Source organism: Leucoraja erinacea, chromosome 10 (genome assembly GCF_028641065.1).
Source record: "Leucoraja erinacea ecotype New England chromosome 10, Leri_hhj_1, whole genome shotgun sequence".
Lineage (NCBI taxonomy): Eukaryota > Metazoa > Chordata > Chondrichthyes > Rajiformes > Rajidae > Leucoraja > Leucoraja erinaceus.
This window is the reverse complement of record NC_073386.1, coordinates 12806745-12827213: the sequence shown is the minus strand read 5'-3', so window position 1 is coordinate 12827213 and position 20469 is coordinate 12806745. Positions and strand designations below refer to the sequence as shown.

At 43.4% G+C, this 20469-nt stretch overlaps 1 protein-coding gene across 2 annotated transcripts in view; it reads right to left on the bottom strand.

The window, feature by feature from the left end:
- Positions 1-20469, bottom strand: part of agla (amylo-alpha-1, 6-glucosidase, 4-alpha-glucanotransferase a) — a 96332-nt gene that overhangs the window by 71157 nt on the left and 4706 nt on the right. For both annotated transcript variants that reach the window (XR_008724103.1, XM_055641491.1), the window contains 3 exons: positions 8525-8732; positions 7191-7360; positions 3299-3502 (listed from right to left, as the gene is read on the bottom strand). Coding sequence is in view for 1 of the 2 variants with exons in the window: in XM_055641491.1 (XP_055497466.1) it covers positions 3299-3502; positions 7191-7360; positions 8525-8732 (582 nt within the window). In the remaining variant the exon portion in view is untranslated. The remainder of the gene's footprint in view (positions 1-3298; positions 3503-7190; positions 7361-8524; positions 8733-20469) is intronic.

Genomic DNA, 20469 nt, shown 5'->3' with positions numbered 1-20469 from the left:
TTTCACACAAAAAGTAGTGAGTCTGTGGAATTCTCTGCCTCAGACGGCTGTGGAGGCCGATTCTCTGGATGCGTTCAAGAGAGAATTAGATAGAGCTCTTAAAGATAGCGGATACAAGGGATATGGGGAGAAGGCAGGAACAGGATAATGTTTGTGGATGATCAGGAAGATTGTTCCCGATGTTGGGGAAGTCCAGCACAGGGGGGGTCACAGCTTAAGGATAGAGGGGAAATCCTTTAGGAACGAGATGAGAAAAACATGTTTCACACAGAGAGTGGTGAATCTCTGGAACTCTCTGCCACAGAAGGTAGTCGAGGCCAGTTCATTGGATATATTTAAGAGGGAGTTAGATGTGGCCCTTGTGGCTAAAGGGATCAGGGGGTATGGAGAGAAGGCAGGTACGGAATACTGAGTTGGATGATCAGCCATGACCATATTGAATGGCGGTGCAGGCTCGAAGGGCCGAATGGCCTACTCCTGCACCTATTTTCTATGTTTGTATGTTCTATGGTCACATTGAATGGTGGTGCTGGCTCGAAGGGCCAAATGGACTACTCCTGCACCTATTGTCTATTGAGACAAAGATTAGAGGGCCTGTCCCACTTACGAGACTTTTCAGCGACTTCTTCAACCTTCAAGCTCGGGGGCAGTCGCCTGAAAAACCGCGAGTTGGAATGACCGTCAGCGCGAAACACACACACATCGCAAAGGTAGGAGCCAGGGAAAGCGGGGGAGCGCTGTCTGAAATTCACACGGTGCAAAGGTGATAGCAGCGATGAACAGGAAGGTTAAAGACGGCTGGCACAGTGTACGGCAAGTCATTTAATTAGGTTTTCCGAGTCATTCATAACTGTCATTGTATGTCATGTTGTTACTTGTGGGCGGAGCACCAAGGCAAATTCCTTGTATAATAATAATAAATTTTATTCATGGGCGCCTTTCAAGTCTCAAGGACACCTTACAAAAATTTAGCAGGTAGAGGAAAAACATGTAAGGGGAATGAAATAAATAGTAGAGACATGACTAGCACACAAAGTAAATACAGAATTCAATACAAAACACAGTATGAGGCAATTAATGCACAGATGAAAAGGGACGGCACATGGGGCTAAGGATAGGCAGAGGTGAAGAGATGGGTCTTGAGGCGGGACTGGAAGATGGTGAGGGACACAGAATTGCGGATCAGTTGGGGAGGGAGTTCCAGAGCCTGGGAGCTGCCCTGGAGAAGGCTCTGTCCCCAAAACTGCGGAGGTTGGACTTGTGGATGGAGAGGAGACCAGCTGATGTGGATCTGAGGGACCGTAAGGGTTGGTAGGGGGAGAGGAGGTCAGTGAGATATGGGGGGGGGGGGGTGGAGGGCTTTGTAGGTGAGGATCAGGATTTTGTAGGTGATCTGGTGGGAGATGGGAAGCCAGTGAAGTTGTTTGAGGGCTGGAGTGATGTGATGCCAGGATTTGGTATGGGTGATGAGTCGGGCGGCTGCGTTCTGGACCAGTTGGGGTCGGTTGATGTAGGTGGAGCTGATGCCAAGGAGAAGTGAGTTGCAATAGTCCAGTCGGGAGGAGATGAAGGCATGGATGAGTCTTTCAGCAGCGGGCGGTGTGAGAGAGGGTCTGAGTTTGGCGATGTTGCGGAGATGAAAGAAGGAGGTTTTAATGACATGGCGGATGTGAGGCTCAAGGGAGAGGGTGGAATCAAAGATCACGCCAAGGTTGCGGGCCTGGGAAGATGGGGAGACAGTGGTGCCGTCGATGGTGAGAGTGGGGTTATTGATTTTGCTGAGTGTGGCTTTGGAGCCTATGAGGAGGAATTCTGTCTTATCGCTGTTGAGTTTGAGGAAATTATGTTGCATCCAGGTTTTTATAGCTGACAAACAGGAGTTGATATGGGAGAGGGAGGGGTTGTGGGGGGGATTTGGTGCCAAGGTAGATCTGGGTGTCATCAGCGTAACAGTGGAAGTCCAGATTGAAGTGGCGGAGTATCTGACCAAGGGGGATGTCAATACTTGGCCAATAAACTTACTTACAAATCTGCACACAATACTCCAGGTGTGGTGTCACCAGGGCCCTGTACAACTGAAGGACCTCTTTGCTCCTACACTCAACTCCTCTCTTTATGAAGGCCAACATGCCATTAGCTTTCTTCACTGCCTGTTGTACCCGTATGCTTACTTTCAGTGACTGATGTACTAGGACTTGTTTGATGGCAATGCTCCGAATTACAACATGGCCTCGATGGAATGATTGGTCTCTTTCTATGTTATTTTGAAAATATTAGCAATAAAGAAGAGCATAATGTGCTCCTATTCCAGACCAAGGAATACAGATCGCGAATGAAGGTTGCAGAACTTTATGATGATCACTTCATATTCATAGAGTCACACAGCACAGAAAACATTTGTAAGAAAGGACCCAAGCTTGGTGATGGCAGAATGGGAATGCATTTTCCAGAAAAGATTGTCACAGTTTATTGCACAAACGTGTATGGAGGTCCACGTTAATGTCTAAAAAGTCACTGCCATTGGGCTTTCTTGATGAAAAAGTGTGGATCACCTAATCAAAAAAGTAGTGTATTTTTAAAGCGCTGCTAACAACACTGTCCATTCGCAGATTTTATTACAACTTTAAATTTGTAAAGCCAGTGCACCTTGAAAATATCGAGACTCAACAGGCATAAAGTGCATGGAGTAGTTCCGACCAGAAATGTTGCCTGTCCATTCCCTCCTCTGTCTGATCTCAAACCTGGTGAGTTACTCCAGCACTTTGTGTTTTACATAATATGCATCCCGGGAGTAATTCTGAACACATTTTGAGAATTATAAATCAAAAGTTGATATGCTGATCATAGTGTTGATTGAGAATGACATTGCTGATCTTCCCAGATTTTTTATTCTAAACACTTAGACTTCCCTGACCACGTTACCTGGATTAAGCTATTATGAAATGAAAATGAACTGCAGATGCTGGTTTATACCAAAGATAGACACAAAATGCTTGAGTAACTCAGTGAAGAAAGATGCTGCCTGACCCACTCCAATATTTTGTGTCTACCTTGATAGAGCTGTTTGCCAAGGTTAATTGTAAGTCAAGGGCAGCAGTGGCACTCAAAATTTGTGGAAACACAACAAGATAAAATGCATGGGCCTGAGGAGGTGCTTAGTGGGAATGAAAATAGAACTCACCGACTTTACAGACAAACCTTAATAGAAAAAAACTATGCTTAAAAATAAAAACATTATGTTTTCTACTTCATGCATCTTTTTCCTCAACATGAGGTAGGAATTTCACTAACTTGTTACCTGTATGATTGTAGACCACATCCGTTATGCAGAGTACATTCCATTCATTCTTTAACTTCTCCACTAGCCTTGCAACGTCATTCCAATTGAAAGTTTTGTCAGCCCGAGAAAATTCAGGGTTTAGTTCCAACTGGTCAGCTAAGGAATAACATGACCTGGATAATCCAAGAGTTTGCGTTGGTGTAAAATGGATCATATTATAACCTGTTAAATAGAAAATTCTCAAATTAAATATATTCAAATAAATTACTGCAGGACAGTTGATTTCATACGCTATGAAGTGGAAAGCACTTAATTGCTCGTTTATTTCCATTTTTGGATAAGCAAGTATGATATTGGCAAACATATCAGTCATATACCATCAAAGGTATAAAAGAAGCGACCAGATAACCTATTTTGGCAATGTTATTAATTTAAAGTTGAATGCAAAAACCCGAACCATCTCTGGTTTTCTTAGAATGCTATCAGATATCTGCCAAAGGCACTGCAATAGAGATGAAGGCAAGGGAGATTAGAACACTTATGAACACATTATCTTGTTTGGCAACCATTATATAAAAACAGCAAAATAGTCCAAGCCCAAGTATAGCTTCAAAGATAGCTCAAATTCCTTTCCAAATGTTATAGTGTTGGTGGAAAATTCAGAAATTCCTTATTTAGAGGAAGAATACAAATGCTTAAGTTTGGAACTGTGTACAGACCACAAGAGTTGAAGCAGACACTTTTCTAAAGTATCCTACAATCTACTTGAACTGATGCAATTCTTTGGAATCATTCCAGTTGTGGCAGTTAACTTTCCTACAATATACAAATACTCTGTCGAAAGAAATGGCTTTAAACAGATGGACTTTTGATCCCGATTATTTACAGAATGTTATATTTGCATCAGAACAAGTACTGCTAAGCTAAACTAAACAAAGTTAGCTTTGAAGGTGGTGGTGAGCTACCTTGAACTGTTGCAGTACTTCTGGCAGAGATACTCTCGCAAAGTTGTTGAACAGGGAGTAACTGCAAGATTCAAACAAAATGAAGAACGGACAATGTATTTCAAAACACCAGATGATGTATAACTTGGAGGGCAAACTGCAGTTGGTGATGTTACCATGCACCTGTTGCCTTTGTCCTCCTTGACTGAAGAGATCAGAGGTTTTGCGAGGTGTTGTCCGTCCGAGTGGCCGAGACAACTAACTGCAGTAAATTTTGTAAAGTCCACACATTGCAGCCACGGGTGATGGTGTTGGAGGGAACAGATTCTCAGGGGGGCAGATGAGAGAAATGTTAATGAAGAAGAGTACAGGTGCACAACCTTTTATCCGAAAGCCTTGGGACCAGACACTTGTCGGATTTCGGACATTTTCGGATTTCAGAATGGAAGATTTTTAGCGTAGATTAGGTAGGTAGCGCGGGCGGCTTGAAAAGTCTGGAGCAGCTGCCTCCTCCCCGGAGACCGGGAGAATCATTGCATAAATGTTAGTCAGTTAGTTTGGAGGGATTTTATGTGGTGGTGGTGGTGTAGGGGTGGGGAAGGGGGAAACTTTAATTCTTAGTCCCCTACTATACAATACCTGGTCGGCGACTCCCAACTCTTTGCGCGGAGCTGGGGGCTCATCTTGTACGCCTTTAATTTTGAATTGTTGTTGATATTGGGCAACTCTACCCCTGGCTGCGAGGCGCTCCAAATCCAGCGCGGCCCGCGGCCGGACGTAATTAGGTCCGAGAATGTCGGGAATGTCGGCGGCATCGCAGCGCTGGGATACCCTTCGGGGAGCGAGCAAAATGTTACCGGGTTGCCGTGCGGCAAGCTCCGGATAATAATGGCCGCCGACACAACAACATCGCCGAGTCGCTGGATTTGGATCCCGCGGAGCTGGGGGTCACTTTATATCTGGCGGCGCCGGTTGGAGCTCCGACCCCGGCAACTCTACCCCTGGCTGCGCGGCTTCCAGCGACGATCCGCGATGTTGTGTCGGCGGCCATCAGCGCTCCGAGCTTGCCGCACGGCGACCCGGTAAGGCATTGCCCGCTCCCCGCTGGTTTCCCATTGCGCTGCGACGCTGGAAGCGAATCTGCGGATAGCTGGTGCGTCCGGAAGCGGGCCGCGATGGATTTGGAGCGCCTCGCAGCCATGGGTAGAGTTGCCGGGGGGGCAACTTAACCGGCGGCCCCACCGGCCACAGCGCTGCGGAGCTTACTGCACAGCGACCCGGTAAGGCATTGACCGCTCCCCGCCTCTCCGACCAGGTAGGGGACTAAGAATTAAAGTTTACCCCTTCACCCCCCTTCACATAAAAGCCCTCCAAACTAACTGACTAACATTTAAGCAATGATTTACAGATGTTTAAGCGTCTCCCGGTCTCCAGGGAGGAGGCAGCCGCTACAGTAGTACAGACCTGGGTTGACCGTGGGTCGTTTTGGGTCAGGTTTGGCGCCAAACGCGAGCTTTGGTGCGCAGACGACATCTGGAAAAAATGGTCGGTTTTCGGAGCTTTTCGGTTTCTGGAACACCGGATAAAAGGTTGTGCACCTGTACTTACTTCTGGAGGGTGTTAAGCTCTCCAAATGTTGTTTTACAAAGTTTATCACAAACAGAAAGAAAAAGCTAGAAATAGTGATGGGAGAGAAGGGCATTTAATTTTCTCCCAATTCTATACAATATTCAGTGGTTTAAGAAAATCCTCTTTGCAACAAAAAACAATATCATCTTGTACGCCTTTAATTTTGAATTGTTTATTGATATTGCAAAAGAATAACCATTTTTTTTAAACTAAATATCGCCAAAATTTGTAATTAGAAGATATTAAAATAAAATGTTTTATAACTGGTGGAGTGCCCTTCCTTTATTTCATGCAAAATGTTAAAGTTTTATATATTGTTATAATAATGGAGAACAAATCATGTACATTTTGCAATCAATTTATCCCACATTAATAAAGTCACTTTATATCTGCTTGTGTAATTAACAACTACCTAAACCAAGAATAAGATTTGTTTTTTAATTTGGATTTGGATTGACTTAATAGTGCGAAAAGGCCAAGGGGTTGATGTGAACACAAACTCATTTTTCAATTGGGAATATTAGTGGAAGCAAATCTGAAGATATACAGTGCGTTTAAGAAGGAACTGCAGATGCTGGAAAATGCATGGAGAAACTCAGCGGGCAACTTAACATTGCCTATTTCCTTCGCTCCATAGATGCTGCTGCACCCGCTGACAAAAACTTTCCGCTGCATGACTTTTCTCCAGCATTTTGATGTTATGGGCCCATGGCTCTTCAGTGCCAAGTTACTCTCAGCACCGCTCCAGAATTTTGTACTTTTTTGTAAACCAGCATGTACCTTCTGAAGATACACAGTGTGCTTGATGTGTCAGACATAAGATGTTTTAAACAGGATTTAAATGCACTGCCTAATAAAATGGCAGATGTAGAAGTCAAAAGGAATTAAATTATACTTACAATTTATTTTGGTGGGGATAGAATACATGCATCATTGGCAAGTTAAGTGTGCAGGAATGAACTGCATATGCTGGTTTAAACCGAAGAAACAAAATGGGCAGGGCAGGACAGGCTGCAACTCTGGAGAGAAGGAATGGGTGATGTTTCGGGACGAGACTCTTCTTCAGACTGATAGGCACAGGAAAGGGGAACGAGAGATATAGACGATGATGTAGAGATATAGAACAAATGAATAAAAGATATGCAAAAAAGTAACGATGATAAAGGAAACAATGAGATATTTAATATTTACTTTAAAAGTCATAAATTTTAGTACAGGATGAATATACATACAAAGTATAGTAGTTTTTTTTACAAATTAAATAACGACAAACCAGGTAAAAATCACAGCTGCATAATGTTAAATTTGTATTGATTACCTGCATAGATCTTCATTACCTGAGTGTTTGGAAACGTTTAGCCTATCTTCCCATTCATCCAATGGTCCCAAACATTTGGACAAGAATGTCTGGGCACATATGCTATCCAGTGTCAGAACTTGATTGTCATGTCCAACGTACAGAATAGGATCTACGATTATATAGCCTGAACTTTCCTTTTGGTTGTTTCTTTAAATGAAAACAAAATTATGCAGTGAATCAATCTATGTTTTCAATTGTTTATAGAAATATATTGATTCCTGGGATGCTGAGATTGTCCCGTGAGAAGTAAGCAAGCTAACGGAGTTTACACTCTCTTGTTTTAAAGAATGCAAAACAAAAAAAACTTATACAATTCTTATGAAGCCGAGTAAGAAAGATGCAGGAAGGTGGTTTTTCCCTGGCTGGGCATGATTTAGAATGAAGATTCGTAGTCTTAAGAGATTGGTCATTCAGAACAGGGAATTCTGGAAAAAATATTTTCCCAGAGGGTGGTAAATCCTTGGGATTGTAGGCTATGGAGTTCAGTTGTTGGACATTGTCAAGATAGATCGATAAATTGTTGGATATTTTGGGGATTCAAGAATTAGCACATGAAAATGGCACTAAATTAAAAGATGAGCCATAATCTTACTTAATGGCAGAGGAAGCACACAGTATAATCTTACTTCTATTTCAATTTTTACTTGCCTAATATTTTAATTGCCAAACGCTCAGAGAAGTCAACTGTAAAAAGACACAAAGAGCTGAAGTAACTTAGCGGGTCAGCCAGAATCTATGGAGAACACGGATATGAGATGTTTTGGGTTGGGACCCCTCTTCAGTGCCAAGTTACTCCAGCGCTTTTTGTCTTTTTTTTGTAAACCAGCATTTGGAGTTCCACGTTTCTATGAGAAGTCATCTGCAATACTTTCCAAAACCATGTTGCTGTTATCAGGCAGCTGAACTATCCTACCAATCTGGAAAGTGGTGCTGAGCTACAATCTACCTCATTGGAGATCCTCGGGCAATCTTTGATCAGACTTTACCATGCAGTAAATGTTACTCATGTTATTCCCTTTATCATGTATACACTCTGGATATATACATCTGTGGATGTATACACTGTGGATACCCTTTACACTGTGGATGGCTCAATTGTAATAATGTATTGTCTTTCCGCTGACTGGACTAGTTAGCATGCAACAAAAGCTTTTCACTGTACACGTGACGATAAACTAAACTCAACTCAGATTATGGCCCAGAATGGTTCAGCAACCTCATAAGAGAATGTTGGAGGGTAAAATCCAAAAGAATTATGAAATAAGTTACTTAAATTTTATAAATAGGGAAGAAATCTTCAATTAAACTCACCCTTCGGTAAAATGAAATTGAAATGATCCAGACATCCGCAGAATGATTGCACAGTATTTATCAGAGTCATCTCCTTCGCTTGTATTCTGCCACTTAAGCAAGTGAAACTGATGCCGTTCAAACTTTTGTGTGTCTAGCGGATAGTTTGTGTGCACCTGGATACCTTTTCCTTGTAAAGACGGACCCAGGTGAAATTGTAGTTCATACCCTGAAGACAAAGGAAATTGTAGCCAGTGTTATTTTGCTTGGAAGTGATCTGTCTCATCAGCCAAACTACCACAGTAATTCTATACAGAAATTGCAATTACAAAATAAATTTTGAATCAAATAGCATGGTCTTGAATATCATGTGAAAAGATATGTGAAAAGAAAGAGATTAGTTAAAACAAATGTAGGTCCCTTGCAGTCAGAAACAGGTGTTGATCATGGGGAACAAGGATATGGCGGACCAATTGAATAACTACTTTGGTTCCGTCTTCACTAAGGAAGACATAAATAATCTGCCGGAAATAGCAGGGGACCGCGGGTCAAAGGAGTTGGAGGAATTGAGTGAAATCCAGGTTAGCCGGGAAGTGGTGTTGGGTAAATGGATTAAAGGCCGATAAATCCCCAGGGCCAGATAGGCTGCATCCCAGAGTACTTAAGGAAGTAGCTCCAGAAATAGTGGATGCATTAGTAATAATCTTTCACAACTCTTTAGATTCTGGAGTAGTTCCTGAGGATTGGCGGGTAGCAAACACAACCCCACTTTTTAAGAAGGGAGGGAGAGAGAAAATGGGGAATTACAGACCAGTTAGTCTAACATCGGTAGTGGGGAAACTGCTAGAGTCAGTTATTAAAGATGGGATAGCAGCACATTTGGAAAGTGGTGAAATCATTGGACAAAGTCAGCATGGATTTACAAAAGGTAAATCATGTCTGACGAATACTTATAGAATTTTTCGAGGATGTAACTAGTAGCGTGGATAGTGGAGAACCAGTGGATGTGGTGTATCTGGACTTCCAGAAGGCTTTCGACAAGGTCCCACATAAGAGATTAGTATACAAACTTAAAGCACAAGGCATTGGGGGTTCAGTATTGATGTGGATAGAGAAATGTCTGGCAAACAGGAAGCAAAGAGTAGGAGTAAACGGGTCCTTTTCACAATGGCAGGCAGTGACTAGTGGGGTATCGCAAGGCTCAGTGCAGGGACCCCAGCTATTTACGATATATATTAATGATCTGGATGAGGGAATTGAAGGCAATATCTCCAAGTTTGCGGATGACACTAAGCTGGGGGGCAGTGTTAGCTGTGAGGAGGATGCTAGGAGACTGCAAGGTGACTTGGATAGGCTGGGTGAGTGGGCAAATGTTTGGCAGATGCAGTATAATGTGGATAAATGGGAGGTTATCCATTTTGGTGGCAAAAACAGGAAAGCAGACTATTATCTAAATGGTGGCAGACTAGGAAAAGGGGAGATGCAGCGAGACCTGGGTGTCATGGTACACCAGTCATTGAAAGTAGGCATGCAGGTGCAGCAGGCAGTGAAGAAAGCGAATGGCATGTTAGCTTTCATAGCAAAAGGATTTGAGTATAGGAGCAGGGAGGTTCTACTGCAGTTGTACAGGGTCTTGGTGAGACCACACCTGGAGTATTGCGTACAGTTTGTCTCCAAATCTGAGGAAGGACATTATTGCCATAGAGGGAGTGCAGAGAAGGTTCACCAGACTGATTCCTGGGATGTCAGGACTGTTTTATGAAGAAAGACTGGATAGACTTGGTTTATACTCTCTAGAATTTAGGAGATTGAGAGGGGATCTTATAGAAACTTACAAAATTCTTAAGGGGTTGGACAGGCTAGATGCAGGAAGATTGCTCCCGATGTTGGGGAAGTTCAGGACAAGGGGTCACAGCTTAAGGATAAGGGGGAAATCCTTTAAAACCGAGATGAGAAGAACTTTTTTCACACAGAGAGTGGTGAATCTCTGGAACTCTCTGCCACAGAGGGTAGTCGAGGCCAGTCCATTGGCTATATTTAAGAGGGAGTTAGATGTGGCCCTTGTGGCTAAGGGGATCAGAGGGTATGGAGAGAAGGCAGGTACGGGATACTGAGTTGGATGATCAGCCATGATCATATTGAATGGCGGTGCAGGCCCGAAGGGCCGAATGGCCTACTCCTACACCTAATTTCTATGTTTCTATCATAAAGAAAATAATCAATAATTAATGTTAGCTAAGCATCAGCAAAGCAATTTTCTTGATAAAAATCCATTCCTATAGAACACAGCAGTGAATGGATGTTTACAGCACGGAAGCAGGTCAGTGCATTGTCAAATCCACCTTGGCTGAATGAAACAACATGCCAGCTAGTTGTAATTCCCTCACTCTTTCTCAACATGTGTGCAAATTATTTCTAATATTTATCCGGCTTCCTTCGGAGTGGTGTAAATGAATCCGTCTCCATTGTTAATCTAGGCAGTGCATTCCAGGCCCCAACCACCCTTCCTTCTAACTCTGTCATGTCCTATGCAGCCTAGACCCTTCCGCTAAAGCTTTTAAACTAGTTGGAATCAATAAAGGTTCGTTATGACTTATTTGCTGATGCTGTTGCTATCAAAAATAATCCTGTTTTTTCCAGTATGGCCATGGGACCTTTTACATCCATCTTAACTGAAGCAGGACTGGCATCTCAGGTTAAAACCTAATCCAAACAAAGGTGCATAATGATGAGAGGGTATGGTGTATCAAGCAGATGACATACTCAGTTCTTGAAATAGGATTTCCATTCAATGGTTCAGAGGAAGGAGTTTACATATATCACCAGGATATATCAAAGAACTTCATAGTTATACCTTTTAAGTTCAGCTCCATTGAAATGTAGAGAAATGCAGCACTCAATCAGTGCATTATAATATCCAACAAGCACCAAAATCAGATTTTTAATTGACTATTAACTAAGACACAGTGAGACCACTGACATTGTAAATGAAAGACAACATATCAGAAATTATTTGGCATGGCAGGACCCTAACATCGTGCTATGCTTGTATCATCTTTAGTATATTTACCAATTACATGCGTTCTACAATCCACGATTTATAACTCTTACACCAAATGGGAAATGTCTTTCTCATGATTCTGGATAACTCTTTCAGAAGCTCTTGCAATGTCCTCATTTTCAAGAACAATCACAAGCATTCCAGTCCATCCCCAAAACTAAAATCCTGAAATGACTTTTAGAAATCTTTTTACCTTAAAGTGTGGTGCCAGAAACAGTTGTAATACTCCAATTTAATACGAAGTCATTAATTTATGGAAGTTAATTGTGATTTCCTTACTCTATTAATACATCCCGTGATCCCAAATGTTCTTTCAACCATTTCTCAACTGCCTTACTATGCACAGGATGCCTCCAAAACTCTCAGTTCTTGTACCTCCTTGCTTATATCCTACTTATTAGAATTTCACACTTCAAATTTACAAATTAATTAATTTAATCTGGCACTCACGTGTTCTTTCTATCTCTTGAAATCTATTGGTACTCTATCTTTACTTCACTTAGCTTTCCAATTTTGTCTCATCAGCAGCTTTGGAACTTTGGAAAATACACCTTTGTGTTGTATTGAAATGTTCCCCCCGAGTTCTCCTATTAATTATTTACAGGCCTCCTAAATATTATGCTAATTTTTTCGATGAGTTTACAGAATTATTGTCTAGCATCTCCACTGACTTTGACTGTCTAGTTATAACTGGTGATTTTAATTTTCATACTGATGATTTGAATGACAAGGGTGCAAAATAATTTTTTACTATTTTAGACACATTTGAACTGTCTCAACATGTGAAAGAGGCTACACAAAAAAGCTGGAGAAACTCAGCGGGTGCAGCAGCATCTATGGAGCGAAGGAAATAGGCAACGTTTCGGGCCGAAACCCTTCTTCAGACTGAGCGGGGGTGGGGGTGGGCGGGGACAAGAAAGGAAAAAGGAGGAGCCCGAAGGCTGGAGGATGGGAGGAGACAGCAGGGGGACTGAGGAAGGGGAGGAGACAGCAAGGACTAACAAAATTGGGAGAATTCGATGTTCATGCCCCCGGGATGCAGACTCCCCAAACGGAATACGAGGTGCTGTTCCTCCAATTTCCGGTGCTGCTCGCTGTGGCCATGGAGGAGACCCAGGACAGAGAGGTCGGAGGCGGAGTGGGAGGGGGAGTTGAAGTGCTGAGCCACCGGGAGGTCAGCTTGGTTATTGCGGACCGAGCGGAGGTGTTCGGCGAAACAATCGCCCAACCTCCGCTTGGTCTCACCGATATAGATCTGCTGACATCTAGAGCAGCGGACGCAATAGATGAGGTTGGAAGAGATGCAGGTAAACCTCTGTCGCACCTGGAACGATTGCTTGGGTCCTTGAACGGAGTCGAGGGGGGAGGTAAAGGGACAAGTATTGCATCTCTTGCGGTTGCAAGGGAAAGTGCCCGGGGAGGGGGTGGTACGAGAGGGAAGGGAAGAATTGACAAGGGAGTTATGGAGGGAGCGGTCTTTGCGGAAGGCAGATATGGGGGGGAGATGGGAAGATGTGGCGAGTGGTGGGGTCACGTTGGAGGTGGCGAAACTGACGGAGGATTACTTTTTGTATGTGACGGCTGGTGGGGTGAAAGGTGAGGACTAGGGGGACTCGGCCCTTGTTGCGAGTGGGGGGATGGGGAGAGAGAGCAGTGTTGCGGGGTATGGAAGAGACCCTGGTGCGAGCCTCATTTATGGTGGAGGAGGGGAACCCCCGATCCCTGAATAATGAGGACATTTCAGATGTCCTGGTGTGGAACGCCTCATCTGTGGAGCAGATGCGGCGTAGACGGAGGAATTGGGAGTAGGGGATGGAGTCCTTACAGGAAGCAGGGTGGGAAGAAGTGTAGTCCAGATAGCCATGGGAGTCAGTGGGTTTATAGTGTATGTCGGTCAGAAGTCTATCACCTGCAATGGAGATAGTGAGGTCAAGGAATGGTAGGGAAGTGTCGGAAATGGTAATTGTGAAAGAGGCTACTCATTGTAAGGGGCACACTCTGGACTTGATTATCACAAAGGGTCTCAATGTTTCTGATATTTTCGTGACTGATCCTTCATTGTCTGACCACTTCTGTGATTTCTTTAATATATCTTTTATTCCCGACATACAGACAAAATCAAATACTGTCAAAAAACGGTATATAAATGAATATTCTAATGTACTCTTTAAAAATGCCATCTCCTTGTTACCACCTCTAAACCCATGTTCTGCTGATGATCTTGTAGATAACTTTAACTCCAAAATTGTGAAAGTTATAGATGTCATTGTTACGGTTAAAACGATTTCTGGTAAGCAAAAGGCACCCTGGAGAAAAGCTGCTTTTGTAACGGCCCAGAAAAGAGAATGCCGGAAAGCTGAGCGCTTCTGGCGGAAAACAAAACTTCATATTCACCATGACATCTATAAAGAGAGCCTCCGTGCCTACAATTTAGACTTACAAAGTGCTAGAGAAACATTTTTCTCCAATATTATTAACAACAACACTAATAAGGCAAAAACCCTATTTGCAACTGTTGACAGACTAACCCCCCAACACAAATACCACCTGAACTCCATTCCACGCAGAAATGCAATGAGTTTGCATTATTTTATACAGAAAAAATTGAAGGCATCAGACGTGCCATCAATATCACCGCTTCAAATCAAAATGTTGGATCACCACCCTATTTAGGCAAAGGTAATGTGGCAATGATGACATGCTTTAATGTCATAGACTCTAAAACGATTGTGGAAACGGTGACACAACTAAGGCCATCCACCTGCTGCCTTGATGCTTTACCTACCAACTTCTTTAAGATGGTTTTTGACTGCCTAGCAATAGACATACTGCAAATAGTTAACAGCTCTCTTCAATCAGGTAATTTCCCAAAAGCCTTGAAAACTGCAGTTATTAAACCTCTTTTAAAAAAGCGGAGCCTAGATGCCTCTATTATTAACGACTATAGACCAATATCAAACCTATCTTTCATAAGTAAAATCATTGAGAAAGTTGTCCTCCTGCAACTTAATCACTTCCTGGCTTCAACTGGCTGCTACGACAACTTCCAGTCAGGATTTCGACCTCTTCATAGCACCGAGACCGCCCTTATTAAAGTTGTAAACGACATCCGTCTTAACACAGACTCTGGCAAAGTTTCAATATTAATGCTATTGCTATATTAATGCTATTACCTCAGTGCTGCATTCGACACTGTTGATCACTCAATACATTTGGACAGGTTGGAAAAATGGGTGGGGCTCTCAGGCACAGTCTTAAGTTGGTTCAGGTCATATTTACAAGATAGGAACTATTTTGTTTCCATTGGTGACTTTGTATCAGAACCAACCAACGTGACGTGTGGAGTCCCGCAAGGTTCGATCTTAGGGCCCTCTTTATTCAACATCTACATGCTCCCACTAGGGCAAATCATGCGGAATAATAATATTGACCACCACTTCTTTGCCGATGACACTCAAATCTATGTAGCGCTATCACCAAATGACTATCGCCCCATAGATCTGCTGTGCCAGTGCATTGAGCAAGTCAAAGACTGGATGTGCCAAAGTTTTCTCCAACTAAATAAGGACAAAACGGAGATAATTGTTTTTGGTGCTAAAAAAGAAAGGCTTAAAGTAACCCAACACCTACACTCTCTGACCCTGAAAACGTCAAACAAAGCCAGAAATCTTGGGGTCATTATGGATTCAGATTTAAATTTCGACAGTCACATCAAATCAGTAACAAAATCGGCCTACTATCACCTCAAAAACGTAGCAAGATTAAGAGGACTCATGTCAGCTCAAGACTTAGAAAAACTTGTACATGCCTTTATTAATAACAGGCTAGATTATTGTAACAGTCTCCTTGCAGGTCTTCCTAAAAAAACTGTCAGGCAGCTATAGCTTGTTCGGAACGCTGTTGCTAGAGTTCTAACAAGGACCAAAAAATTTGAACACATTACACCAATTCTTAAATCCTTACATTGGCTCCCGGTATGTCAGAGAATTGATTTTAAAATCCTGCTGCTCACCTATAAATCACTACATGGTTTAGGACCAAAGTATATCACTGACATGCTTCCACTATATAAGCCTTCTAGACCGCTAAGATCTTCTGAAACCAATCTGTTAGTGATTCCCAGAGTGAATACAAAACATGGGAAAGCAGGATTTAGTTACTATGCAACAAATAGCTGGAATAAACTTCCTGAAGATTTAAGACTTGCCTCAACGTTGACCACTTTTAAAACAAGACTGAAAACTTTTATGTTTACTTTAGCTTTCAGCTAAATCTTAACTACATTGCACTTTTAACTTTTGCCCTTTTTATGATGCATTTTTAATTTTGCTTTTCTTTTCGTTCTATTTTATTATTTCATTTTATTGTATGACATGTTTTTATGTGAAGCACTTTGAGTCTGCCTCGTGTATGAAATGTGCTATATAAATAAAGTTGCCTTGCCTTGCCTTGTTGCCCCCAAAACTTACAATTCTTTTGAAATTAATAACTTTTTAAAAATTGGGCTTGACTGGATATAGGGAATGATTTTGCTTCCCTTGTCTAAGTTTTTTTTTTGGCATTAGTTTATTACTGTCATGTGTGCCTAGATACAATGAAAATATTTCTTCCCAGCTGTTATCAGGCAACTGAACCATCCTACCACAACCTAGAACTACTATCTACCTACTTGGTGACCCTCGTACTATCTTTGATCGGACTTTGCTGGCTTTATCATGCACTAATTGATAGTTTAGTTTACCTTGCAGATAAATAAAATGTACACAGGGGGTGCCACGACATAGAATGGGAGATGGGGAATTCATCTATAGCTTACGAGGACTGTTCAAGAGTCTGATAACAGTGGGGAAGGAGCTATTTTCAAATCTGGTGGTACGTGCATTCACGCTTTTGTATCTTCTGCTTGTTGGGAGTGGGGAATAAAGCACTTTTGAACTATAGAGAAGGCACAGTGCACAGTGGTAGCATTGCTGCCTTACAGCGGCAGAGACCCATGTTCAATCCTAACTACGGGTGCTGTCTGTGCATAGTTTGTACGTTCTCCCTGTTGTAGAATTGTCCCTAGTGTGTCAGAGAGTAGTGTGCGGGATGATTGCTGGTCAGCCCAGACTCGGCGGGCCATACGGCCTGTTTCCGTGCAGTATCTCTAAAGTAAAGTCTAAAGAATGATTGGGATGTGAATGGTTCTTGATTACGTTGGCTGCTTTCCGAAGTCATCATTAGGTTTAAATAGAGCCACGTCTGCATCGACCAGTGACCACTAGCACCAACCTACACAGTAGGGATAACTTACAATTTACACAAGCCAATTAACTTGCAAACCTGTACGTACGTACGAGGCCAAGTCACTGGATGGATTTAAGAAAGAGTTAGATAGAGCTCTAGGGGCTAATGGAGTCAAGGGATATGGGGAGAAGGCAGGCACGGGTTATTGATAGGGGACGATCAGCCATGATCACAATATAACCATATAACAATTACAGCACAGAAACAGGCCATCTCGGCCCTACAAGTCCGTGCCGAACAACTTTTTTCCCTTAGCCCCACCTGCCTGCACTCATACCATAACCCTCCATTCCCTTCTCATCCATATGCCTATCCAATTTATTTTTAAATGATACCAACGAACCTGCCTCCACCACTTCCACTGGAAGCTCATTCCACACCGCTACCACTCGCTGAGTAAAGAAGTTCCCCCTCATGTTACCCCTAAACTTCTGTCCCTTAATTCTGAAGTCATGTCCCCTTGTTTGAATCTTCCCTATTCTCAATGGGAAAAGCTGGTCCACATCAACTCTGTCTATCCCTCTCATCATTTTAAAGACCTCTATCAAGTCCCCCCTTAACCTTCTGCGCTCCAGAGAATAAAGACCTAACTTATTCAACCTTTCTCTGTAACTTAGTTGTTGAAACCCAGGCAACATTCTAGTAAATCTCCTCTGTACTCTCTCTGGCGGTGCTGGCTCGAAGGGCCGAATGGCCTCCTCCTGCACCTAGTTTCTATGTTTCTATGTACTTGGAGTGTAGGAAGAAACCAGAGTACGCTGTACCTGAAGTAATCCACACGATCGAGGGGAGAACACAAAAACTCCATACAGACAGCACTCAGTCAGAATCCAACCTGTGTCTCTGGAGCTGCTGAGTCACTGTGCAGACCAGTTACACATACAAATTATCCCAGGAATGATTGGGCTAACATATGATGAGTGTTTGAAGGCATGGGTCCTGTACTCGCTGCAATTTAGAAGGATGAGGGGGTAACTTCATTGACACTTACCAAATAGTAAAAAAGCCTGGATAGAGTGAATCTGGACAGGATGGACAGGAAGAGTCCAGGACCAGTGGCCATTGCCTCAGAATACATCCCCTTTAGCTAGAGGATGAGGAACTTCTTTAGTCAGAGGGCGGTTAATCTGTGGAATTCATTGCCACAGAAGGTTATGGAAGCCAAGTTAATTGATATTTTTTTAAGGGGGATGGACAGATTCTTCATCAGTAAGGGTGTTATGGGAAGAAGGCAGGAGAATGGGGTTGAGTGGAAAAGATAGATCAGCCATGAATAAACGGCGGAGTTGACTTGATGAGCCAAATGATCTAAATCTGGTCCTAGAACTTACAAACCACTTTTAATAAAACTATGGTACACAAAAATGCTGGAGAGACTCAGTAGGTGCAGCAGCATCTATGGAGCGAAAGAAATAGGCGACATTTCGGGCCAAAACCCTTCTTCAGACTGATGGGGGGTGGCGGGGAGAAGAAAGGAAAAAGGAGGAGGAGGAGCCCGAGGGCTGAGGGATGGGAGGAGACAGCCCGAGGGCTGAGAAAGAGGAGGAGACAGCCCGAGGGCTAACAAAATTGGGAGAATTCAATGTTCATGCCCGCAGGATGCAGACTCCCCAAGCGGAATATGAGGTGCTGTTCCTCCAATTTCCGGCGTTGCTCGCTCTGGCCATGGAGGAGACCCAGGACAGAGAGGTCGGATGGGGAATGGGAGGGGGAGTTGAAGTGCTGAGCCACCGGGAGGTCAGGTTGGTTATTGCGGACTGAGCGGAGGTGTTCGGCGAAACGATCGCCCAACCTCCGCTTGGTCTCACCGATGTAGATCAGCTAACATCTAGAGCAGCGGATGCAATAGATGAGGTTGGTGGAGATGCAGGTGAACCTCTGTCGCACCTGGAATGACTGCTTGGGTCCTTGAATGGAGTCGAGGGGGGAGGTAAAGGGACAAGTGGTTGCAACGGAAAGTGCCCGGGGAGGGGGTGGTATGGGAGGGAAGGGAAGAATTGACAAGGGAGTTACGGAGGGAGCGGTCTTTGCGGAAGGCAGACATGGGGGGAGATGGGAAGATGTGGTGAGTGGTGGGGTCACGTTGGATATGACAAGGGAGTTACAGATTGAGCGGTCTTTGCGGAAGGCAGATGCTGCAGCACCTTCTGAGTTTCTCCAGCATTTATGTGTACCTTCGATTTTCCAGCATCTGCAGTTCCTTCTTAAACATATAATAAAACTATGTTGTACCATGTTGTGCGAATGACTGGGTCATTTACATTAGTGCTGCCAGATTGGAGGTGGGTGGGATCCAAAGCAGATGAGAGGCTGGAAGTTGATACAGGACAGTAGACAAGAGAGGCAGAAGCATGGCAGGGAGCCACAAAAGAGTTAGGTTAAATTGCATTTATTTTAATGCAAGGGGCCTCCTGACAGGCAAGACGGATGATCTGAGAGCATGGATAGGTCCACTAGTCTGCGATATTATAGCCATCAATGGAATATGGATATGGGAGGAATATGACTGGCTGCTTAATGTTCCAGGGTGCAGCTGCTGCGGATGGGATAGAAGGGAGAGTTGCATTTTTGTTTAAGGGGAACATTACTGCAACAATCCGAGATGAAATTACTGAGGGATTATCCGCTTTGTGGGTGTAGCTGAGAAAAAAAGGGGATGATCATCTTGTAACTCCTGCACAATAGACCCCAAATTGTCAACAGGAATTATTATTTTTTGAACTATGCAGGGAGATTGCAGAGACCTGCAAGAATAGGGCTGTTATAGTAGGGAATTTCACCTTGGAGAAAGACGTGAAAACCGGGATACAGGAAAGTTAACGAGAGACCTTTGGGGATAGTCAACTTTATTATGGAGCCAGAGTAATACAGCACAGAAATAAGCCTTTCAGCCCAACTTGTCCATGCCGACCAAGATGCTCCACCTGCCAGTGTTTGGCCCATATCCCTCTAAACCTTTCCTATCCATGCAGCTGTCCAAATCTCTTTTAAATGTTGTTGTAGTACCTGCCTCAACTACCTCCTCTGGCAGCACACTCCACATACCTTACACCCTTCTGTGTGAAAATACTGTCCCTCAGGTTCCTATTAAATCTTTCCTCTCTCACCTTGAAACTAGGTGAGCTGACGCTGGAAGTTTGAAACTGTACGAAGGTACATTTCCAGGCTGATAAGAGATCTATATATATTTTTTAACTGTGGTGAGATAGAGAAGAATTGCAAGAGCCCCGGCTGAGATATAGTTGTTAGCCACGGGTGAGGTGCCATAAGACTGGAGAGCAGTTATTGTTGTGCCTTGAATTACTAAAGATGTACTGTAGAACGCATTACGGTGCATCACGGCCCGGTTCGTTAACTCGAACACCCAGGAACATAGGAGATTCCAAAAAGTGGTGGACACTGTCCGGTCCATCACAGGTACTGACCTCCCTACCTTCGAACGATCTACAAGAGGTGCCATCTCAAACAGACAGTCAGCATTATCAAGGACCCACACCACCCTGGCAATGCTCTCATTTCATCAATCATGTCAATGGACCATAGTGACTTCAGCTGCACCTCAAGCTCCTCTGATTAACAACCTCACCCATAGTCATTCAGGATACAAAAAGCAGACCGG